This window comes from Carassius carassius, chromosome 36 (assembly GCF_963082965.1).
Source record: "Carassius carassius chromosome 36, fCarCar2.1, whole genome shotgun sequence".
Lineage (NCBI taxonomy): Eukaryota > Metazoa > Chordata > Actinopteri > Cypriniformes > Cyprinidae > Carassius > Carassius carassius.
In genome coordinates this window covers 10,905,537-10,931,045 of record NC_081790.1, presented here as the reverse complement: position 1 = coordinate 10,931,045, position 25,509 = coordinate 10,905,537, and the positions used below count along the sequence as shown (strand labels likewise).

At 37.6% G+C, this 25,509-nt stretch overlaps 2 protein-coding genes across 3 annotated transcripts; one reads left to right on the top strand and one right to left on the bottom strand.

The window, feature by feature from the left end:
* The first annotated feature begins 323 nt into the window (after nt 1–323).
* On the top strand, nt 324–21,340 carry LOC132117123 (mediator of RNA polymerase II transcription subunit 15-like). The gene is made up of 18 exons (XM_059526205.1): nt 324–491; nt 2,294–2,381; nt 2,485–2,536; nt 2,633–2,656; nt 2,754–2,903; nt 2,999–3,216; nt 5,772–6,272; nt 6,441–6,569; nt 11,300–11,407; nt 17,079–17,197; nt 17,274–17,407; nt 18,168–18,302; nt 18,387–18,450; nt 18,538–18,604; nt 18,692–18,852; nt 20,507–20,673; nt 20,768–20,866; nt 21,024–21,340. Exons 1-18 carry the CDS (start codon nt 424–426, stop codon nt 21,158–21,160), a joined length of 2,421 nt encoding a protein of 806 aa, XP_059382188.1. The 5' UTR covers nt 324–423; the 3' UTR covers nt 21,161–21,340.
* Nucleotides 21,341–21,387: 47 nt separating this feature from the next.
* Nucleotides 21,388–25,464, bottom strand: LOC132117122 (coiled-coil domain-containing protein 74B-like). 2 transcript variants are annotated; one of them, XM_059526203.1, is made up of 7 exons: nt 25,129–25,464; nt 22,667–22,714; nt 22,454–22,565; nt 22,111–22,318; nt 21,927–22,042; nt 21,614–21,670; nt 21,388–21,527 (listed from the first exon to the last, which is right to left on the bottom strand). In XM_059526203.1, the coding sequence occupies exons 1-7, from the start codon at nt 25,271–25,273 to the stop codon at nt 21,395–21,397; spliced, it is 819 nt and encodes a 272-aa protein (XP_059382186.1). In that variant the 5' UTR covers nt 25,274–25,464; the 3' UTR covers nt 21,388–21,394. The 2 variants fall into 2 exon arrangements, with proteins under 2 accessions (XP_059382186.1, XP_059382187.1); XM_059526204.1 differs by lacking the exon at nt 22,667–22,714.
* Between the last annotated feature and the right edge of the window lie 45 nt (nt 25,465–25,509).

Here is a 25,509-nt window from a genome sequence, read left to right as displayed (position 1 = left end):
TGCAATCAGTGTTTTATAATTTATACATACATCTTAATAAATAATTTATAGATAATTCTTATATATGCCAATAAAAGAAATAATCATATTAGAATAATATATTACCTTATTTATTACTTATATTAGCTCTTCCTCATTAACATATAATATTTATATTATATAAAAATATTATATATATATTATATATATATAAACAATTAATTAATGATATATATAATATTTCTCCGAATTGACTCGAGAAACGATCGTCCAGTTAAAGTGCGATTCTCGAGCGAATCGTTCAGACGAGATCTCGTTTTGTGAACGGCATCAATTGATTCATTGAAAAGATTCGACTCAGTAAAGTGATACACGATTCGGACATCGCTAGACGCTAACTCAATCTGGAAACAGCTTGTTCAACGTTATTCAGCGTTATTAGTTATGGATGTGACCGGTTCTGATAGTGATTGGAGGAGTACAGCCTTTCGACAAAAAGTAGTGGCCCAAATGTGAGTATACAGTTTTTTTTTAAATATGTTTTATATTAGAGCATTTTGCAAAAAACAGAGGGCAGCTAGCTAGTTAGCTGCTAACTAGCGGATGCTCGGACGGCAGACGCGTTATCGACTCATCTGTTAAGCACAGTAGAAATCTTCAGTGATCGTCTGCATCTGTATTCATATATGGTATCAATCTAATCACGGTATTTTGCTCATTCAATTATACATTTTTTGATGTTGTTTTGAGCTAGCTAATACAAAGTTAGCCTCATTAAATATTAGTCCAAATGTGTACAAGCGAAACTGCAGATATAAATATTATTTAACATGTCATGGGCAAAAGAAAACAACCTTTAAGACAATTAATTTGTCTTGTGATTTATTACTTAAGGCTCATACACTCTTCTAACAGTCACTCAAATGCTCCTTTTGTCATCACTTTGAAGAAAATAGCACTTATTTTGGAGTTGTGTTTATTGCAAAGTGTTTTGAAAGGCCTTTTCTCATATTTTTAAAAGGAGTTTAAGATTGCACCAAAATTGTGTTTTTGGTGACTTTGAAAGCAGAGACTTTTCATATTAAAGGGATAATTCATGCAAAAATACTGAATACCAAAATTAAAAAGAAAAAAATATATACGGTACCAAAAAGTTCTGTTATTGTTATTTACAACCCTCCACCTAATTCAAAGCTGTATGATGTTTCTTTCTTCTGCCAAACACTAAATGTTGGTAGCCGAACAGTTGACGGCGCCATTGACTTCCATAGTATTGTATTTATAAAATCCATTTATTCCACACTATGGAAGTCAATGGCTAGTGGCTACTATTAAATGTTAGTTCACCAACATTCTTCAGAATATCTTCTTTTGTTATCAGCAGCTGAAAGAAATTCATACAGGTTTGCAACAACATGAGGTAGGGCTGCACAATTAATTGAATTTCTAATCGCGATTACAATAATGGATGCCACAATTATGTAATTGCTCAAAGTGGCAATTAATTGTTCAAAGTCCACTTAATGTTATTTTGAGTGATTAATATGTGTTTTTTTTCTTTCTACGTGTTTTCTTAAGTGTTTTTCCATTGTTTTAGTTTTAGTATAACATTATAATACCATTCATATTTTTACTTTTTTTATAATTTAAAGAAGAAACCAATCCGATGTATAGTTTACATTTGAGGCTTAATACTATAGAAAAGCACTAAAGGTTTTTCAGTTAGAGTGTTTTCAGCTTGTTTATTTTCATATAAAAATATGGCATGCAGTTGCATCAAACAATGGTATAAACATCATTCAATATAAATTGTGATAATCGTAATTAATAATCGCAATTACAATTCTAAGGGAATAATCAACAATTATGATTTTTTTCATAACCGTGCAGCTCTAACCTGAGGGTAAGTAAATGATGACAGATTTTTCACTTTTGGCCGAGCTATAGGCTACCTATAAGGTTATATTTATTTTCTACAACAATTTACATTCATTAAAGCAACAAAATATATATATTTGAATAATTTGAATAATGTCAAAGCTTGTAATATACTATTCTGTGGAGTAATGCTTCTATGATAACAATGCACTTAATTTAAGAAATTCATGTATTGAAATCGCTCATAATATTTTATATTTTTTAATTGGTTAATTTTACTGTTGCAGTAAATACATAAAAAACAGCTCTTCTAATAATGCTCATGTTCTTGATATTTCTTAAATGATGGATAGTCAGTTAGCAATAGGTAACAGTTCTTGTTTGTCATGCGTCAATTGTGATGAAACATTCAGACTTCTGCTTTATTATATTGCAGAGAAGAAGCCATGAGAAAAGCAGGAACTGCTCACACAAAGTCCAGCACTGACATGGAGAACCATGTTTTTATCAAGGCAAAGACCAGAGTAAGTATTTCTTTTAAATGTGCATGCTACACTCCAACAGAAAAGATTTGTTAATATGTGATTGTTAAAAGTGCAATAAGTATACTATCCTTTTTTTCAACAGGAGGAGTATTTGTCTTTAGTTGCAAGACTGATAATTCATTTTAGAGACATTCGTAAGTAGCCAATATACTTTGTTTTCATTGTTAACATTTTTTTCATAACATTTTTGTATATGTACTGTGTATTGATCAGTTTGTTTTTCATTGCAGATAAAAAGTCACAAGGTGGGCCTGGTGAATTTTAAAGAGCTATTCTAGATCTTCTTATGTACACTATTAAACTAAGTGTTAATTTTCTGCCAGATTTCAAGGTATTACTGTTTATTTTTAGACCCTATGAATGCCCTGCAAAGTATACCAGGAGTGGGTGGAGGTGGTCCTGGAGTTATTGGCATTGGACCGCGGCCCCCTGGTGCACAAATGGGTGGGATGGGGCCAATGCAAATGGGTCAACATGCCATGCAGGGAGGTCAGCAGGGTGGTAAGTTCTGTAGCTGTCAGCTGATTAGAGAAACTTTGGTTTAATATCTTATTTTTAATTCCCATACATTGCCTGTGATGCAATATTAATCTCAGCAGGTGCTGCCGGGCAGATGCCGATGATGCAACAGCAGCAGTCCATTCAATTTCAGCAGTTTCAGTCGCAGCAACAGGCAGCCATGCAGCCTCAGCAGCCAGCACCTATGCAGCCGAATGCCATGCAGTTCCAACAGATAAGGCAGCAGCAGCAGCAGCAGCAGCAGCAGAATCAACAACAGCAGCAGGCCCAGAATCAGCAGCAACAACAGAACCAGGTAATGGAGAATGGAAATATTCATGTTTGCTCCACTTCATATAAAGAATATGAAAACTTGTTTTAACGTGGCATGACAGATCACTGTAACTGCCTCAGTTCACCTGCTTATCCTTCCCTATTTACTACAATTTATAATAGAAAATCAACATAAATAAACCTCAGAAGATGTTGAAAGAAACCGTACAACTTACTGAAATGTATCATGTCTCATTTCGGACTATAAGTCGCACCTGAGTATGAGTCGCATCAGTTCAAAAATGCGTCATGATGAGGAAAAAAACATATATATAATATATAAGTCGCATTGGACTATAAGTCGCATTTATTTAGAACCAAGAGAAAATATTACCGTCTACAGCCGCGAGAGGGCGCTCTATGTCTTCAGTGTACAGTCGTGGCCAAAAGTTTTGAGAATTACATAAATATTGGAAATTGGAAAAGTTGCTGCTTAAGTTTTTATAATAGCAATTTGCATATACTCCAGAATGTTATGAGAGTGAACAGATGAATTGCATAGTCCTTCTTTGCCATGAAAATTAACCATCCAAAAAAAACCTTTCCACTGCATTTCATTGCTGTCATTAAAGGACCTGCTGAGATCATTTCAGTAATCGTCTTGTTAACTCAGGTGAGAATGTTGACGAGCACAAGGCTGGAGATCATTATGTCAGGCTGATTGGGTTAGAATGGCAGACTTGACATGTTAAAAGGAGGGTGATGCTTGAAATCATTGTTCTTCCATTGTTAACCATGGTGACCTGCAAAGAAACGCATGCAGCCATCATTGCGTTGCATAAAAATGGCTTCACAGGCAGGGATATTGTGGCTACTAAGATTAAAATCAACAATTTATAGGATCATCAAGAACTTCAAGGAAAGAGGTTCAATTCTTGTAAAGAAGGCTTCAGGGCGTCCAAGAAAGTCCAGCAAGTGCCAGGATCGTCTCCTAAAGAGGATTCAGCTGCGGGATCGGAGTGCCCCCAGTGCAGAGCTTGCTCAGGAATGGCAGCAGGCAGGTGTGAGCGCATCTGCACGCACAGTGAGGTGAAGACTTTTGGAAGATGGCCTGGTGTCAAGAAGGGCAGCAAAGAAGCCACTTCTCTCCAAAAAAAACATCAGGGACAGATTGATCTTCTGCAGAAAGTATAGTGAATGGACTGCTGAGGACTGGGGAAAAGTCATATTCTCCGATGAAGCCCCTTTCCGATTGTTTGGGGCATCTGGAAAAAGGCTTGTCCGGAGAAGAAAAGGTGAGCGCTACCATCAGTCCTGTGTCATGCCAACAGTAAAGCATCCTGACACCATTCATGTGTGTGGTTGCTTCTCATCCAAGGGAGTGGGCTCACTCACAATTCTGCCCAAAAACACAGCCATGAATAAAGAATGGTACCAAAACACCCTCCAACAGCAACTTCTTCCAACAACAGTTTGGTGAAGAACAATGCATTTTCCAGCACGATGGAGCACCGTTCCCATAAGGCAAAAGTGATAACTAAGTGGCTCAGGGACCAGAATGTTGAAATTTTGGGTCCATGGCCTGGAAACTCCCCAGATCTTAATCCCATTGAGAACTTGTGGTCAATTCTCAAGAGGCGGGTGGACAAATAAAAACCCACTAATTCTGACAAACTCCAAGAAGTGATTATGAAAGAATGGGTTGCTATCAGTCAGGATTTGGCTCAGAAGTTGATTGAGATCATGCCCAGTCGAATTGCAGAGGTCCTGAAAAAGAAGGGCCAACACTGCAAATACTGATTCTTTGCATAAATGTCATGTAATTGTCGATAAAAGCCTTTGAAACGTATGAAGTGCTTGTAATTATATTTCAGTACATCACAGAAACAACTGAAACAAAGATCTAAAGGCAGTTTAGCAGCAAACTTTTTGAAAACTAATATTTATGTAATTTATGTAAAAAAAAGTGCGACTTATAGTCCGGAAAATACGGTAATCACTCAATCCTCATTTTAAACAGAAAGATGTAAATGAAACCGCTTATAAGCAATATCACAATGCCCCAAGAAAGCCATTCAGTGTCCATATACTCTATATAGTCAACTAGAAAAACTCTAGAAAGGAGCAGTTTGCTGAATATATGCACTGTATTATATGGAATAATGTTAACCACTTTTTAAATGTTTATATTTCAACAACAAACTGCAGTAGAAATAATTTTAACATTACAATTTTGATATATTGCCTTATGTGCAATTTACATGTTTTTGAGTATTGATTATATCTAAATATAAATAGAGATAAGAATTATGTGCAACAAACTGCCCTATTCTGTAAAACAGGATGTTCAGCATATTCCCCATTGATTTTGGATTGGATTGTTTGGATTGTAACCTTTAAAACTAGTAATGTACAAACTGACACGATTCCCTGTATAGTCTAGAGTATTAGTAGAGAGATCAGAATCAAATCAAGAGTTTGTGAATTGGAATCTAATAGATTAATATGATCTGTGCCAATACCCAGACCTAATTGAGTTCCTTCGGTGATGTTTCATTTCTCATTAAGAATGTATTGTTTTAATGGCTTTGCCTCCAGTTGCACCAAACAAGAATCCAGCAGCAGCAGTTAGCACAAATGCAGCAACTGCAACAACAGCAGCAACTGCAACATCAGCAGCAACAGCAGCAACTGCAACATCAGCAGCAACAGCAGCAACTGCAACAGCATCAGCAGCAGCAACAACTGCAACAGCATCAGCAGCAGCAACAACTGCATCAACAACAGGTTCAAGCTCAAGCTCAGGCCCAAGCTCAGGCTCAGGCTCAAGCCCAGGCCCAAATGCAGCAGCAACAGCAGCAGCAGCTTCAAGCCCAGGTCCAGGCTCAGGTCCAGGCTCAGGTCCAAGCCCAGGTCCAAGCACAAGGTCAAGCCCAGGTGCAGGCTCAAGGAGTGGCAGGTCAGATGCCCTCTCATTCGCAGCAGCAACAAGTCATGGTGCCCCAGTCATTAGCACAAATGACTCCTGGACAACATCAACCCATCAGCTCACTCAGCCAACAACAGCAGCAACATCTGAAGCTCCATCAGGTAATGCAGGTAAAGCTCTACCAACTGCAAATAATGCAAAATGCATTATAACACACTTTACACCTATTATTGACATTCGTCTTGGTTGATCGTAAATAGTCAGATGAAACGCATATTGCAACTGGCAGTTTCAGTGTCTTATAAACCTTCCTGTTTGTGCCTGCGTGTTTATACAAGCAGGCGAGAGTATTGCAGCAGCAGCAACAGCAACAACAACAGCAACAACAACAACAACAACTACAGCAGCAACAACAGCAGGCTCAGCAGCTCCAGCAAGCCGGCCAGCTCTCCACAGTCCCTGGCCAGGTAAGCCCAGTGCAAGCTGTAGTGAGGACTGAGATGAGAGACTAAGTGTGGAATAATTGCATGCTACCAAAATCAACACTTGAATTTCTTTTGAATGTCAAATCTCTATTCTTTGCCTGGTGGTGGGCTGTAGTGTACTGCACATATCCTAATAACAACACAACTATTATACATCGACATTATTTTTGTCAACAGAGGTTCAGTTGTTGGCCACAGCAGTGAGCCGCGTTCTGATGATGATACAACTTTATTGTCAGACAAGGACTGAAATGTGTCTTGCGTTACAGCAGGTTCACTCACAATCACAAAACTTTATCACATGGACAAAACACTGGTTCTCTGGTCAGTATACATAAAATATAGGCCAGGCATCAAAACTATACATTGAACTACTCTTTAAATTATTATTTCTTTGTACATTTGAATGTCTAGTGTTCAGTTGTATTAATTTTTTTTTCTGAGCAAAACATTTTTACTACGATGTATATAAGACATCCAATAAAATGTAACAATAGTTCATACTCCAAAAAAAAAAAAAATCCTGTCAGGCATGTTTGGAAAAAGAATCTATTTAAGGATTACTGTGGAGCCCTAAAAAGCTAATGAATTATAATTTTAAATTTTTGCCACTACCCTTCAAACCACTAGGTTTAACCTTAGGGTTTTTTTTATCAAAAAGGTTTTTATCATTTGAAACATTAAAAAAAATCACATAAATCAAACCTTTAGTTGGAGAAATAGGGGGAAATATCATTATGACATAAATGTTTTTCTGTAATACATGTTGGACACAATTATTGGTACTAGAAATAATTGAGTAAAATATCTGTGAAGTATATTCCCATTCATATTTACAGTTTTGAGCATACCAGGGTGATTATGAACATGAAATTATCCAGCCATGGCTTTCTGTTTCACAGGAATATAAATAGGAGGGAAAACAAAGGCCAAATTCCCTTATTCATCCATCACAATGAGAAAAACAAATAATATATTTTTGATGTGCGGCAAAAGATAATTGAACTTCACAAATTAGATAGCGACTTTAAGAGAAGAGCTAGAGCAGTGAAAATTCCAATTTCCACCATCAGGGCAATAATTAAGAAATTCCTATCAACATTAAATGTTATGAAAATGCCTGGAAGAGGACATGTTTCTTTATCGTCCTAATGCATGGTGAGGAGGACAGTTTGAGTGGCCAGTTTTAGATTCATGGTCTCTTTGATTCTACCAAATACCAACAGATAAAAAAAGTCTAAAAGTCTAAAAGCATTAACATGGAGCTGTGAATCTGAAGGATTTGGAGAGATTCTGGATGAAGGAATTTTCTCTGATCTCTTGTCAGGTGCTCTCTAACCTCATCAGGCATTATAGGAGAAAACTCAGACCTGTTATTATGGAGGTTTGAAAGTGACGTGACATTCAGCCAAGTATGGTGACCCATACTCATTTAACCCATCCGAAGTGCACACACACAGAGCAGTGAACACACACACACACACACATTTATGCTGCGGTGCCCGGGGAGCAGTTGGGGGTTCAGTGCCTTGCTCAAGGGCACCTAAGTCGTGGTATTGAAGGTGGAGAGAGCACTGTACATGCCCTCCCCCCACCCAAAATTCCTGCCGGCCCGAGACTCGAACTCACAACCCTTTGATTGCGAGTCCGACTCTCTAACCATTAGGCCACGACTTCCCTTTGATTCCCACTGATTTAAAAAATCAGTGAATAAAAAGGTGCCGTTAATTGTGTCCAATGTGTATCAGAGAAAAACATTTGTCATAATGATATTTCCTCCCATTTTAAATGCTTATTCTTTAGTGAAAGGTTAGATTTATGTGATTATTAAAAATATATATATAAAAGATCAAAATGATTAACAATGCAGATTTATTTTCATAACCACCTTTGATCATATTTACCAAGAGTGCCAATAATGCACAGTAATTTCCACAGTGGGGAAAATATGTATTTGATCCCCTGCTGATTTTGTAAGTTTGCCCACTTACAGAGGCATGGTCTGTAATTTTTATGGTAGGTTTATTTTAATGGATAGAGACAGAATATCAACCAAAAAAATCCATTTTATAAAGGTTGGAAACTCAATTGCATTTCAGTGAGTGAAATAAGTATTCAATCCTCTACCAACCAGCAAGAATTCTGGCTTCCACAGACTGGATATGTGCCCATGTGGAACACAGATTACTCCTGCCACTTTAAGAAGTTACTCCTAATGTCAGTTTGCTAGGTGTAAGACACCTGTCCACACAATCTGTATCTTCCATTCCAACCTCTCCCACCACCATTGGCAAGATCAAAGAGAACCCAAAGGATGTCAGAGACAAGATTGTAGATCTGCACGAGGGTTGAATGGGCTTCAAGACAAACAGCAAGAAGCTTGGTGAGGAGAAGACAACTGTTTGGATTGTTAAAAAAAAAAACCAACAACTATCAATCAGCCTTGGTCTGGAGCTCTGTGCAAGATCTTTCCTCATGATTATGAGAAAGGCGAGGGATCAGCCCAGAACTACATGGGAGGAGCTTGTTAATGATCTTAAGGCAGTTGGGACCACAGTCACCAAGCAAACCATTGGTAACACACTATGCCACAATAGACTGAAATCCTGCAGTGCCCGCAAGGTCCCCCTGCTCAAGAAGGCACATCTACAGGCTCGTTTAAAGTCTGCCAAAGTACATCTAAATGATTAAGAGAAGGCTTGGGAAAGTGCTATGGTCAGCTCTTTGGAATTAACTTGACTCGCAGTGTTTGGAGGGAGAGAAATGATGACTATGACCACAAGAACACCGTCCCTAACAGTCAAGCATGGAGGTGTAAACATTTGGGGCTGTTTTTCTGCTAAGTGTACAGGACGACTCCACTGCATTGAGGGGCAAATGGATGGGGTCATGTTGTGTAAAATTGAGAACCTCCTTCACTCAGCCAAGGCGACAAAGGAGTGTCGCAAGAAGCAGCACATTAAGGCGCCAAGCCACTCACTGAAATGCAAAACGATTTCTAACCTTTATATAAAATGAGTTTTTTTCTGGATTTTTTTTGTTGGTATTCTGTCTATATACATGAAAATAAACCTACCATTACAGATCCTTAATTTCTTTGTAAGTGGGCAAACTTACAAAATCAGCAGGGGATCAAATAAATATTTTCTCCACTGTGTGTGTGTGTGTGTGTGTGGTTGGGGGTGTTTAAAGGATGCAGGTTGATACTGATTCTGATACAATGATTCTGATTCTGATGCAATACTGAAATCTCTCTGCTGAAAGCGTAGTTTTTTCTACAGGTAATCTCATTGAATAAATGCCCAAAACTTGCTACAAATGCATTCTGGAGGCCATTTCTGCTGTATTTGTTAGCACTTACCATTAGCTGGTTAATATAAAGTACATCCAGTTTTTAACCATATATAAGATAAACTAGCAACGGTGACCCTCCCATCTGTGAACATTCACCGGAAGATAACATTTTGCTTCATGTTGCTTTCATTTACCTTGTCCCATATGTGTGGCCATAGTTTATACTGAATCTAGAGAGGGAAATCTCTATTCTATAGCAGAGCTGTGAAATCTGGCAGAGCAGTCAGTTTTAGTTTTGAGTAGCGTTAGTTTTTAGTCTCATTTGCATTATGCATGTATGTGCAGCTAACAGCCTGATTGCATGCCTGCTATTTTGAACCCACAAACACTCTCTGCATGCACCTGACAAGAAATGCATTCCTTTTAAAAAAACGCAGTGTAAATGACAGTTTGCAGTGATTGGTAACATACTCTAATATTGTCCTTTGGGCCTTTAAATGATTCCTTGAATGTATTTGAAGGAAGATATTGATGGTTGCATAACATCCACACATTGCTTGACCCCTCTCAAAGCCATTAGTAGATGGCAAGCTCAACCACAGCTTTAATTTACAGTTAAAGGCTTGTTGGAGATGCAGAAGCTCCCGTCGCATTTTTTCTTGCCTTGCATAGTTGTGGCACATGAAAAGACAGCATGAACTCCATTGGCCTGTGGCTTACCTTGTCGTGACAACCAGTGTTGTTAAATAAATATTTTAGGTTCAATACAATTTAAACTCAACTGGCATCATTTTTGGTTACCACAACCGGTTACAGTGAGCATTATACTGCAAATGTAAATGAGGCCATTTTCTGGAGGATTTAAAAGCAAAATGTTGTAAAAAGAAATTCTTTTTCATTTTTTTTTTCGTAAAATCACACTTAAAATTATCCAGTCTGTTATTTGAGCTGTAATGTTATTCCTGTCATTTTAGGTGTTATTTAACTCAGAAAAGTTTTTTTTTTTTTCACAATTAAATTGAAATATTTAATATTTTGCATCTGGCTTTAGTATTGAAATGGATTAGCCCAATTCACTTCTGTTGTAAATGCACTCTAGAAAAGTCAAAAATGCATATTTGTAAGTAGTATCTATATGTCACAAGTGCTGTCAGTTGAGCTGAAGTTGTATTGAACCCAGGGTATTCTTTTATGTGCTCTAGAGGAATGAGAGGAAGCTCATTATACTGTCAAATCTTTTTATTTTTGGAGAGCCGTGTGTTGCGTGATTGAATGTGACTGTATGTGCATCTGTGCTTGCAGACCTGTTGAATCTATTTCTGTTTGCATTCTTGCATGTGTTTCCTCATGTCCGCTGATGCACTGCATTTATTATTTTGCTTGTGACATGTCTGTTGTCCCCTCTGTCCTCCTCAAAGATGATGCCCCGTCTTGGGATGCAAATTCCACCCCGGTTGCCCCGCGCCACCCCGAACTCTGCCAATCCTCAAAACCCTGTTGCCATTGGAGGACAGCAAATGCCACAGGTATTTATCGCAGGGCTGAGTGCTGGGTCTCAGCGCTGCAACCCAATGGGTGCGTATGTCTGTGGCTCTAAACTAGAACGAAGCTGTCCATAATCCACACTCATCTGCCTCTCTCAACTCCCCCACTCCCACCCCAACTAGTTTCACAATCAGAAACATCAGAAATGACCCAGAAGCATTTAGCTTAAAATGGAAATGAAAAGTGTGTGGCACAGGTAAGTGGACTGGATTTTGTTTTTCTCTTAAAGTGCTAGGAAGCTACCATCTACTGGTTATATAGCGCCATCTACTGGTGCTGTACAGTCAGAGCAAGCTGATCTTGGCCGTATATCTGTACAGGGTGCCCGCGGGTCCTTAAAAAGTCTTAAATTCCGTTTTCCTAAAATAAGGCCTTAAAATGTCTTAATTTGTCTTAAATCTGAACCCAAGGGTCTTAAATTTTCATCTTAATTTTACAAAGATTTTTTCCATCATTAAAATGTTTTTTTTTACACTTTGAAAAGAAAACGTTTTTCGTTTTGAGGAGAATCTCCTGCGCAGGTTCTAAATCTGTTATGTTGCTAGGTACACGCTTGCTTGACAACGCCTCAGTGTTGCCAGATATTCCGCCAAATTGGGCTTTTCATGATTTGGGCGGGTTTAACGTCGTGTTTGAGCTGGAAACTGTCAGTCAGATCTGGCAACCCTGACCCCAGCGGTGGATTTTACTGAATTATCTGGATTTAGTCGGCATAGTCTCGAGACAAGACAAGCAAATATGGGTAAATGTAAATTTAGCGACAAATGGCTCGAAAATCCAAGTTTCTCGTGGTGGCTGAAAGCGGTGCCCAAAGATGACAGTGAGGCCTACTGTGCGGTTTGCTGTAAACGGTTTAAGTTGGGTACAATGGGGATCAAAGCGCTGGAGTCTCACATGCAGAGCGGGAAACACGTAGCTTTTGCTACAACCCGCCAACATCAGCCTCAAATAAATGACTTTTGTACCGCCACTGCTAACGGAAAAGAGGGTGCGAGGACACAGCCAGCTCAACAAGCACAGGCATCGTCAGACATCCAAACAACATTTGGCTCTACTCCGACACTGAGGGCAGAAGTAATTTGGGTGCTGAGGACTGTGACGAGCCATCAATCGTACAGGTCAAATGACGGAATCGATGACATTTTTAAGGCAATGTTTCCTGACTCCGTGATTGCTCAGTCTTTCTCTTGTGGGAAAGATAAAAGCCGATACGTGGCAGCATTCGGTCTGGCCCGGTATTTTAAAAAAGAACTTATAGCTGAAGTCCAGTCCAGTGGGCCATTTGTCGTCATATTTGACGAGAGCTTAAACCATACCACGAAGAATAAGCAACTCGACCTACACGTACGGTTCTGGAAAAGCAACCATGTTCAGTCGAGATTCTACGGCTCACAATTTTTGGGACATGCGACTGCTCAGGACCTACTACATCATTTCAAAGTAAGTGCTTTATTGTCTGTTAACTATTCGGATAGAAAATATGTATTGGCCAAACCCGGCTAGTTATGAATAATATTAGGCCTACGATTCCGGTTGTAGCTTCCTTAACCCTCTGATGCATGAGTTATTAAACACCACGTTTTTTCACATACAACATTTAACATCTACAGATGTTGAGTGATGCTTTTCTTAATCTTAAACTTATTCGACTTTTTAATTTATTTAGTTTAAAAAAAATCTTTTATATAAAGCCATTCATAAAATAATATGGTGTCATATTTATATGATATAGATATTCTATAAAAACACAGCTGTATAATTTTCTCGTCCTGTTAATCGCTAAGGCAACATGATAATTACAATGTATGTATATGTGTTTGTTTGTATGTGTATATATATATATATATATAATACACACAAACACACAGTTTTATAATATATTTATTTACTCTCCAGTGAGTGGTGAAATATTGGATGAGTCACTGATTTCCATTGAAGTGAGAACTTTGCAAAGATACCATCCACATCCATATTACCAGGCTACCACATCCATGCATATATTAGAAAACCTTTAAATTGGTCACTACTGTAGTGCACACTATGCATCAAAGGGTTAAATGAAACCATGAAAGGTATATAAGCATTTTAGAAAAGCAATTGGCAATTGTAAGTCATTTAAGTCAGTAGGTTCCATTGGTTCAATTGGTTGGTTTGTTTTGTTGTGGATTTTCTTTTTTCTTTTTCTTTTTTAATATATACTTATCCTGTCCAACATCATAGCAGCAGAACAGTGGTCGGACTGCTGTGTTGTGCTAAGCAGATTTGTTCGGTCAGGAGGACCATTTATGATGATAGGGCTCCTCCTGATAGTTATTATATTAAACTTTATTTTGAGATGAAGGCATCTTGTTTTTTTTTTTTGTTTTTTTTTCAAAAAGCTCATCGACCAGCTATCACATGTATGTCATAACCTATTTAGAATAGGGTTGTGTTTACCTCCTGGCATCTTGGTATAGGCTATCCCACGCTAATTAAAGGTGGCTGTAGGCTTGTCACACAAGTTGCCTAGTGGTGTAAATGCTTCTTCACATCTAGATTTTTTTTGTGACCTAGACTGTCATGTCCCTAATGCCTTTTTTCTATTTTCCAGGAGTGTGTGCAGGACCTTGACCTGAGAAACATGATTTCAGTCTCCATGGATGGCCCAAATGTGAATTGGAAGCTTTTTGAACATCTCCAGCAGGAGCATGCAGAGGCATTTGGTGGTTCACAACTGATTGTAGTGGGTAGCTGTGGGCTGCATACACTTCACAATGCATTTAAAGGTGGATTCAGTGTCTGGCAGCTAGATAAGGTGCTTCAAGCACTGCATACAGTATTCCACAACACCCCTGCCCAAAGAGAAGACTTCACCACGTTAACAAAGTCATCTGTCTTTCCATTGCCATTCTGTGGCAATCGCTGGATTGAAAATCTACCAGTGGTGAACAGAGCCATTGAAATATGGCCACATATAGAAATGTATGTGGATGCAGTTACCCAGAAAAAGCTTCCAAATCCTAGAACATCATCCTTTGACTGTCTTGCTGGGGCGAGGAACGACCCTCTTATCATGGCCAAGTTCCATTTCTTTATGGCACTTTCCAGGACCTTCACCCCGTTTCTGACAAAGTACCAAACAGATGAGCCTGTGCTGCCATTCATCAGTCAAGATTTGACTGTGCTCATCAAGGTAATGAATAGCTGCTGTAGATTACAGTGTATATTGTTTCTATTTGAATTCACCTTCAGTGGGTCTAAATGTGTCTAGATGTATTTTTTGTGTCATTAGAGAGTAGTTAAGAACCAGAGACAAATTGTATTCTCACACATGCTTGGCAATAAAACCTGATTCTGATTGCAGTGTATGTCTTCTCAGAGCCTGCTGAAGAGGTTCATCAAATCAGAGGTCCTCCATCACATCACTCCACTACAGCTAGTCAAACTGGACACAAGTGACATGGCAGCAAGGGTCCAGCTAAAGAATGTGGACATTGGCTTGGGGGCAGAAGCAGTCCTTAAGGTAAAATATAATAAGACCATACTGTGTGAGTGTACTTTAAGGGATCAATGTATGTGTTAAGATTAAAGAAGTTTGTGTAGTGTGATATTTTGGGCGGCAACTATCCAGTATTTTTGGAATAGACTTGTTGATTTCTTTGATTGATCAGTCACATAAACTCTTGATATTACACACAAAAATATTTTTGTTATGCAACCTGAAAGGCCTGTTAGAATGATCAAGCAATTGGCTATTATTCTTGAGAAGATCAAAACCTTTGACTTACTGGCTTCTAAACTGCCCATTTCGTGCATGTGTCACCTGACGTTATAACAAATACATAATCATACACATACAAAATCAAAGAAATCATCTGAGAATAAAGAAATAATGCATGTGCAAGATGGGGGAGAGAGAGAGGCATGGAGGCAGAATGTGTATCTGACTGTAATGAAGAGATGGCCTGGGTAGTGTAGTCTAATCAGGAAATGTCTTTGTTCCGACTCCCCCTGTTAGGAAATCCAGAGTAGTCCCAACAGCAGCATAAGTGAGCACAGGCAGTTGGAATTTAGACAGGACTGCATGGACTGCATGACTAAAATAATCCAAAAACTGCAGCTTAAGAGCCCACTGAAGTACTCAGTCGTGAGGCAAATGGCATCCTTGGACCCGAGAAACATGTTTTCTGACCCTGACGTGTCCAAGGAAAGAATGAAACGCCTAGTCCAGAAGTTTCTGCAAGACAGGCAGCTGTCAGGAGGAGTCTCTGCCGGTACTAAACTTAACCAGGCTAAAGTTAGATTAAAATCTGTACTGTATGTGACTAGACATTAGGTTCATTCAGTCACCCATTGCAATAGGGATGCCTTTTTGTGATTATGTATTTTCTTCCTGACCTTGAATATTGTTATAATCATGTTTGTGTGTGTATGTGTTTGTCCTTTTTTTATCAGGTGATGTGATTCTCCAGCAGTTTGAAACATTTTTGACCATGGAGGCAAAATCTGAATCCTTTTCTTCTTTCCAACCAATGCAAACCAGGCTTGATGTTTTCCTGCATGGACACCTGTGCAAATCCTATCCTGAGCTCTGGACTTTCTGTAGGAAACTACTCCTACTCTCCCATGGCCAAGCAACAGTGGAAAGGGGCTTCTCTGTAAATAAGGAGGTAGAGACTGACAACATGCAGGAGGATGCAGTGGTGGCTCAGAGAATCATATGTGATTATGTCTCTGTCTGTGGAGGGGTTCTTAAAGTTCCCCTGACAAAAGAGCTCCTGGGAGCTGCTGCCTCCGCCAGGTCTCAGTACCGTCTGCACCTTGAAAATGAAAAGAAAAAACTGGAGAGCAAGGCTCAGAAACAAAAAAGAAAGGCTGCTGAGGACCACCTCGAGGAACTAAAAAAGAAGAGGGTGATCCTTAATGAAGTGGCTACCAGCCTTGAAAAAGATGCTGACAAACTCGCCGAGCAAGCAGAAGGGAAATCGGGGACCCTCATGGCCCAGCTGATCACGAAATCAAATATTCTTAGAAAGCGTTTCAAAGAAAAAGTGTCAGAACTGAAAGGGGTTGAGAGCGAGTTGGAGCATAAAACAGCAGAACTTAGAAAAATGGTATAATGGGTGTCTGAGAGTGAGTGAGAAAGTAAGTGTATTGTGTTGTACTGTGCAGTGAGTAAGAATATAGTATATTGTGTGTGTGTTTGTGAGAGAAAGTATTTGTGTGTGTGTGTACGTGTGAGTGAGAGTATTGTCCAGTGCTTCAAGCAGCATAAGTGACCTTACATTTCAAGTGTTTGTGCATTCACATTGTTACTGTTACATTGGATTCAAAGTGTGTGAGTGCCTTGACAGTCATGAAATAGAAATTAATTTCTTCTTCTGGAATAGTGTTTTTTGTTCAATATATTCTCAAGAACAATCAGTTAAATAAAATAATAATTTAAAATATCCTCATGGTTTTGTGCTTGACTTTTGCGTAACTTTGAATTTAGTCTTAAATTTTGTTTGGAAATGGTATTAAAAAGTCTTAAATTTAACTTGGTCAAACCTGTAGACACCCTGCTGTATCTCTAGGTAAATGGCCTTCACCAGTGCAGTGCCAGCTTTCCTCCAGTCATGTGGTTACTTTGAAAACATTTCCTTTTATTTCTCTCTCCTAACTTCTTTCAAGGGTCAACAAAGGATGTCATCACCTTCCTCAGTTCAGGTGCAGACGCCCCAACCGATGCCACCTCCCCACCACCCACAGCCATCCCCCCAGCCTCCTTCCTCTCAGCCCAACTCTGTCAGGTATAGTGAATAGTTTAGTTTTTCTACTATGTATTGACATAACTACAAAAGGTTAAATAAACCTTTTTCGCTCTAGCTCTGGTCCAACCCCTTCTCCTGGAGGTTTCCAACCCAGCCCCTCTCCTCAGCCATCCCAGAGTCCTGCATCTTCACGCACCCCTCAGAGTTACCCCCTCCAGGTACCTTCACCAGGACCTCTCAATACACCAGGTACAGAACTGCTCTCTTATTATACTCATCGAATAGTTTTTTAAGCTATATATATATATATATATATATATATATATATATATATATATATATATATATATATATATATATATATATATATATATAGTTAATGTTGAATATTTAACTGTGCATGCTTGTTTTTTTGTTTTTTTACATTCTCTGTTTTTTACAATGAAGGTCTTTGCACACTGAGTCTGACATTTTTTGAAAGAATAGGTAACACCTATTAGTTGCTTATTAGCATGCATATTACTAGAATATTAGTCATGTATTAGTGCTAATTAAGAACATATTAATGCCTTATTCTACTTGACCTTATTCTACATCCCTAATCTTTCCCAATACATAAACCTAACAACTACCTTACTAACTATTAATAAGCAGCAAATTAAGAATTTATTGAGAGAAATGTTGTAGTTAATAGTTAACAAGTGCTACCTATTCTAAAGTGTTACCCGTTTTTTTTTTTTTTTCATATTTGTAATCCTTTCCTATTAAAATGCTTGCTACGGATGCAAAAATGCAGAAAATCGAACCTGGTCCTATTTTTTATTTTTATGACTGACGAAACTTGATTGACACAATATGAGGTCGGATTTATTTTTTAACGAGTGACAATTTTGGATGAGAATTTCAGACTCAGTGTGCAAAGACCTTTAGACTTTATATTTTCTTCATCTATTTCTACCTTAAACTTTAAAAACTGATCAATTCATTTGATATATTTTTTGGATTACAGGCAATCCAAGCTCTGTAATGAGCCCAGCAGGAGCCACACAATCTGAGGACCAGCTTTACATGGACAAACTGAAGCAGCTGTCAAAATATATCGAGCCGCTGCGCAGAATGATTAACAAAATAGACAAAAATGAAGGTACTGGAGATTTCTTCTCTTTTGATGCTGATTTTTCCCCCCACTTGGATCTTAAAGATCATGGTTTATGTTTGGTCTTTACAGATAGGAAGAAGGATTTGAGCAAAATGAAAAGTTTGCTCAACATTTTGACTGACCCCAACACAAGGTAATAAACCAGACATGCTGAATATTGTCTCCAGTGTCGGATCTTTGTTTTGTGATTTAAGGTTGTGTTATTGCTGTCCTCCACTAGATGTCCACTTAAAACACTACAGAAGTGTGAAATAGCATTGGAGAAACTAAAGAATGACATGGCAGTGGTAAGTAACATTAGTTTCAAGATAGGGAGTCAAAGTTAAGTTGTATTGTTTAACCAATTTCTACAATGATGTCTGATTTGTTTGCAGCCAACTCCTCCTCCTCCTCCAGTGCCCTCTACCAAAAAGCAGTACCTGTGCCAACCGCTTCTGGATGCTGTCTTGGCCAACATCCGCTCCCCGGTTTTCAACCATTCACTCTACCGCACGTTTGATCCTGCTATGACAGCAATTCATGGACCCCCAATCACGTAAGATCAACAGCTGAAAAAAATCTATATTTTCTCTCATTTAAGTCGGTTGTCTCGCTTAAAGGGATAGTTCACCCAAAAATTTTAATTCAATCATTAATTACTCACCCCCATCGTTCCAAACGTGTAAGACCTCTGTTCATCTTCAGAAATAAAATTAAGTTATTTCTAATTAATTCTGAGAGCCTCCAATAGACAGGAATGTAATTACCATGATCAACATCCAGAAACGTAGCAAGGAGATGGGTAAAGTATCCATCTGACATCAGGGGTTCAACAGTAGTTTTATTTTTATTATTTTTGTAGAAACATTGATACAGTTTTATAAGGATTCTTTGAAGAATAAAAAATTTGAAAGAACAACATTTAGTTGAAATAGAAATCTTTTGTAACATTGTAAATGTCTTTACGGTCATTTTAAAAAAAAATACTTAATGACTAACTTTCGAATGATGATATCTATTATAAATGTTATATCACAATAGTATTAATTTGATAATGGAGATTACATAGCCATGTTATACATATGTATATGTACACACAACTCTGTCTGTGATGCGTAGCCTTTTTTTTTTCGAGACCATGTTAATGGAACAGAATGTTCACACTGAATGCGGTAAAAGATGAGAACAGAAAAGGTTATAAATAGAAAAGTGCAAAAAGATTTAATATCTTGCGCATGAGAACAGAGAGAGTTGTGAGTGCACAGGACACAGGTTGAGTGAGAGGAGACAGGTTGTAAGGCAGCGTGTATCTGAGCCTTATACAGTCTATGATCTGAGCACACACGTATGGTTTTGTTAACAGAGCAAAGGAAATCTGCTTTCGCGTTACAATAATGCGCTCTCATTGCTGCTTCTGAACCGCGTACACGTAACTTACTCTATACGCACTGCAGACGGAGTACGTGTGAACCTTGGGCAATAAATGTATTGGCCAAAACATATAACACCTGAGGCACCGCTACAGTGAGCTTTATGACAAATGCTTGGCAAAAAAAAAAAACCCATCCCTGAACACAGGTTTTATTTTATTTTTTTATTTTTATTTTTTGCCATATGTCTAGATTTTGTTTGACATCTTTACTTAGTGATTATTTTGACTTAAGTCTGTTCTAGAGACGTGTTAGAACTTTTTGATAAAGCTCTCATTGGTTTTCTTTTGGAAATATGTTTCAAATTTATACTGAATGCATTTATGACTGTAAAGCATGCCTGTGTGTGTCAAAATCGTGATTAAAATCGAAATCGCAAAATTGATCAAAAATATCGTGATAGGTTTTTTTTTGTCCATATCGCACAGTCCTACTCTGAATTGCTCTGCATTTAACCCATCCAAAGTGCACACACACAGCAGTAAACACACACACACACTGTGTACATGCACCCGGAGCAGTGGGCAGCTATTTATGCTGCGGCGCCCAGGGAGCAGTTGGGGGCTTGCTCAAGGGCACCTCAGTTGTGATATTGCCGGCCCGAGACTCGAACCCACAACCTTAACTAAGAAATTGCTCACGGTTCTGGTTATTTTCAAAAAACAGAACCGGTTCTGAATACATACTCTAGTTTTGAATTTAAAAATGAAAAGCAATGTATGGTGTGTGTATATATACCACCCAGCCTTAACTCTTGAACTGCATAATCTTTAATTCCAGGGGTCCCTCAATTCCTTCCCGTAAACGGAAGCTGGAGGATGATGAGCGCCAGACCATCCCTAACATACTTCAAGGGGAGGTGGCTTGTCTTCATTCTAAATTCCTGGTCAATCTGGACCCGTCCTTTTGCAGCAACAATGGAACGGTGCATCTCGTATGTAAACTAGGTCTGTGCAGGCCCGTGCCCACTATATGTGCCTTTTATATTTAAAAACAAACAAAAAAATGGGTCTATTCACTCGTGTCATTGTCTTTGTCTAGATGATAAAAATCTTCCCAGTGTTCCCCCTCTTCAGCTGAGCATTCCAGCGGACTACCCCGATCAGAGCCCCCACTGGGAAGATGACGGTCAGCAGTATGGTGAGTCTAAGCCTGATTTGTGCATTAAATGTCAGCATGCAATCTTAGGCTGCCATTTAAAATGCAAACACTCTTAAGCTCCCAATTAAAATGAAAATCCATGGCTGTGAAGCGCATTAACTCATCACTTCCTTACCTTCCTCTCTCTGTTCCTCAGAGGCCAACCCCTTCTTGCAGAGTGTGCATAAGAACATGACCTCTAAACTCCTTCAGCTTCCTGACAAGCACTCAGTGACTGCGCTGCTGAACACCTGGGCTCAAAGCGTGAGGCAGGCTTGCCTTTCAGCTGCTTAGTATGTATTCCCATCGGCACTATCAGCCCAGTATAATCTCTATGGAATGATGGCAATATATTAATACTTTCTTTGTCTTTTTTTTTTTATTTACCTGAATTATAATCAATTTTGTTTAGTTCCGTACACTAAGGCCTTAACTGTTTGTGCATTGCTTCATTAATAAAGACATTTAAACTGCTGTTTCAGTCTGAAATGTGTGGCACAGAAGTCACGTAACCGCATGATTGGTCCTTCAGCGCATATTTCTCTGTAGACGACGTCTCTGCACAGCCTGAGTCCTCCTCTGTCTGTCTGCTATGTTATTGAGGGGCTTTTTGAGGGCAGGGAGGATCACTCTCTCTGCTTTCCTAGCCTGAGACACAGCTCTGTTCAAATAGTAACAGAGCAAAGGTTCATATCTCCAAAACTCAGGTTGGAAACTATATATAAATATTTACAAGCAATGACTTACAGTCCTTTAGGCAGTGTTTGGTGAGAAAGCAGGGGAAACGTGTCTGATTCATCAGCTCTGCCAAAAAAATAAAAAAATAAAATGAAGGTAAATGGTAAAAGGGCATCTGAATATATACTGGAAAATGATACCATATTTGCTCAGACTTTTTGAAGTCACTCTTATCTTTTTACCATAATGTAAGAGATACATTTTAATGTATATCTTTTTTTTGTAATTTAAAGTAAATTGTACAAGAATATACATTATTTATATTGCAATTTTCTTATTTTCCTTTGATTTTGGGGTAAGATGCAAAGAAAAATGAAATTACCTTTCACCATCAGCAAGATAAGCCTTGGTCAAAATATTTTTGTAAACTTGTAAATTCTCTGCAGTTATTTTCTTGTTGAATCCAATGTCTTTGAGAATGGCTTTCACACGTTGGATCTGAGAGAATACAAATTAAAATGGATTATGTAATATGTTGAAAGGCATTAAAAAATATGTGATCTCACCTCCTGGGACTGCAGGCTGTTAGCGTTGTTCAGCTGGCGTATGATGAGCTCACAATCCTGTAGGGTGGGAGGTCGAGGGGCCTGAGATGGACTACACTGGATCATCAGAGGCTGTAGAGAAGTGATGAACCCTGCTTTGACTTCTGAACGATCATCTGTTCTGTCCCCTGTGAGGGAATTTGATCTGGTTTCTCTACATTGTAAATGACTGTAGGTATAAGAAGAATGTTACTAATTTATGTTTAACAATAATAATGTAACTGAATAATTATATTTTAAAAAATTATATCAGGTTAAATTAAATTAATGAATAATAAAATTTGATATGCAGTTTTGTAAGCACCTGATTTCTGTGGCTTGTGGTGAGCAGGTTTCCTCCAAAGTCTGTTCCAGATAGTTCTTTCCGTGTCTCTGGAACTCGTTGTCTGTATGCTTACAGATTCTCCGGCTGGATCCTGTCGTGGCATTTTGGTTCAAGTTAAATGTGTACCAATCACACACCTGTCTAATGGTTTTGTTTGAGAAGATGTGAGAGAGAACATAAGTGTCACTCAACCTTTACTGCTCGACTTTGGAAGCTCCATTATCAGCTTATACTGCAGCTCTGTAACCACATAATTCCATAAAAATGCACAATGGAGAATGATGTTTAGTTTATGATGGTGTATGCAAATTTTCAATAATGTTATATTTGTAACTTTTTTTTCTTTAATTTTCATATTCATTATTACACACACACACACACACACACACACACACACACACACATATATATATATATATATATATATATATTTATATATTGTTACTCTTCTTTATGTTCATATTACTCTTATGTTACTTAAACATTACCAGTAAGATTTTTTTGTTTTTTTTTAAGACTTCTCTTCTGCTCACTGTATTTTGATCGAAAATACAGTAAAAGCAGTAATATTGTAAAATATTTTTATGATTTAAATTAACAGCTTTCTGTTTGAATATATTTTAGAATAATTTATTCTTGGGATCAAAGCTGAATGCATCATTACTCCAGTCTTCAGTGTCATATGATCCTTCAGAAATCATTCTAACATGCTGATTTGCTGTTTAAGAAAAAAATATTATTATTATTATCAATATTTAAGTTGAGTATTATTATTATAATTTTTTTCAGGATTCTCTGATGAATAGAAAGATCCAAAGATCAGCATTTATCAGAAATAAAATGCTTTTGTAACATACATTACCATTCAAAAGCTTGAAGTCAGTATAAATTATAGAAATCAATACTTTTATTTTGCAAGGAAGCTTTAAATAGATCAAACGAGATGATAAAGATTTGTTGCAAAAGATTTCTATTTCAGATAAATTATGTTCTTCTAAACTTTCTATTCTTTAAAGAAACCTGAAATACTGTTTTTTGAGCAGCAATGCATGACTGGAGTAATGATGCTAAAAATTCAGCTTTGAAATCACAGGAATACATTTTAATATTAAAATGGAAAACAACCATAATCGTATATTTTCTCTTTTTTTAATATATAAAAGAAAAAATATTTCAAAATTGTACTGTTTTTGCTGTACTATGGATCAAATAAATGCAGGCTTGGTGAGCAGAATATATTTCTTTAAAAATATTAAAAAATATAAAAAAAATTTTTTATTGGTAGTGTATATTCGGTATCACTCAACTTTTTTGTGTGTGTGTATATTTCTTTTAAATTTTTAGGCCTTTGTCTTTTGCTTAGATCCTCAAATTATTTAGACAACTTAGTGATCTCCTAGATATATTGGAATGTTTTATTTTACAGATTAAACTCAATTTACTTTCTGTTATTTGTCATCATTTATGATTTTATATTCAAATAAACTACAGCTTTACTGAAAGACTTTGCCTGCCTGAATCTCACTGCATCATATATCAAACTGAATGTATGTCACATTGAAATACTAGTGCTAGACGTCACGTCTTTTACTATGTTTCATATTTTTCAGAATAGTTTTATTTATTTATTATGTCATTACTGTCATATGTTGAAGCACTGACAACCAGAAACCGAATTCCACTTATGCACAGGACGATCACTTTTTGTGACAATGTCCATTATATATGGGATAGGTTGTTACAGTGGGAATACGTTTAAAGATACTGAATTATATTCTAAACTTATGACATTTTAAAAAGCATATCATTACATATAATGCCTTATTTAATGGCTTTTCAAGAAATATTAACAGTAATTAAATTCATAACTATTATTTCTTTCACGTTGTTAGCACAACACCTTTACATTTGATTAAACAAAACTCATTTTGACAGTCAGAAACAAAACACCAAAACGTTTGTCTGAGTAAACTGATACTTTGCCACCCACAGAGTTTACAAACGACATTATTTCATTTTCCTCATTCAGCAACTCGACGTCACCAGGCAACCGTACTAGAGTATCAGCTCTGATACATACACTCCATCCTCATTAAACCTCATAAGCACATTCTGTCATCATTTACTCACTCTCGTGGTGATTCAAACCTGCATGTTTTTCATTCACTGAAAAAGAGATTACAGCTCGAGTCTCCATGCACGTTCACTGCAACTTTACTTACAGTAAAACCGACTGGAGACGGACCCTTTCATTCCGCCTAACATTTAATTTGTATTTCAAAATGAATTTCTACAGTTCTTAGCAACATGAGTGTGAGTAAAAGGCAGAATTTTGTAAACTATGCTTTTATCTGATGAATTTAGGCAAGTAGAAAGATTATATAACGGCAAAACAGGCAACATTATCAAATAATCTAGTCACAAATGTAGTGAATTACGTCAAATACAATAAGAACAATAAAGCTTGTTGAAAGTACACGGACAAATATTATCTATGAAGCATAAGAAATATATATATATATATATATATATATATAATTGTTGCACACTAGTTTACATATAATAGAGGCACACTTAGTCTCATGAACGTATCGTTCATTAAAAGGCCCAAACATTATTTCTGTAACATGTAAGGGGATGCAACATAAATTTACCTTTATTTTCCCGTTTTAACATATCTACTTCGCCGTGTAATTTCTCCAGAGTTTCTTTGTGCTTCTTTTGTAAGAAGTCAATATCCATCTGCAGCGAAGCTCGGCGTGTATCCATTTTGCTGTGAAACAAGTTCCCTCGATTCATTGCCGCACTACGTCACATACGTCTACTCACGAGGATGACGTATAACTACTACGTTGCGTCATAACTCGTGTTCTACCCAAAATCCTAAACGTGCCTTTACACGTTGTCATAGAAAGAGCTTTAAATTGTACACTCTTTTCTCTCCCACTGGAACTTTTAATATCGTAGTGGCTGCTATAGTAACAGTACTACTTCCTCTACTAATGCTGGGATATAACAGATTTAACAAAGTCAAT

Bases quoted from the DNA above. Each gene is read 5' to 3' on its own strand.
- LOC132117123 (XM_059526205.1), top strand. From the start codon at position 424: ATGGATGTGACCGGTTCTGATAGTGATTGGAGGAGTACAGCCTTTCGA. The intron at 6,273-6,440 runs GTAAAGCTCTAC...TGTTTATACAAG, and splicing joins AGCTCCATCAGGTAATGCAG to CAGGCGAGAGTATTGCAGCA. The intron at 20,674-20,767 runs GTCTGTGCAGGC...GTCTTTGTCTAG, and splicing joins GCATCTCGTATGTAAACTAG to ATGATAAAAATCTTCCCAGT.
- LOC132117122 (XM_059526203.1), bottom strand. From the start codon at position 25,273: ATGAATCGAGGGAACTTGTTTCACAGCAAAATGGATACACGCCGAGCT. The intron at 22,715-25,128 runs GTAAATTTATGT...ATGTGGTTACAG, and splicing joins GTTAAAACGGGAAAATAAAG to AGCTGCAGTATAAGCTGATA. The intron at 22,566-22,666 runs GTTGAGTGACAC...ATGCCACGACAG, and splicing joins TCCAAAGTCGAGCAGTAAAG to GATCCAGCCGGAGAATCTGT.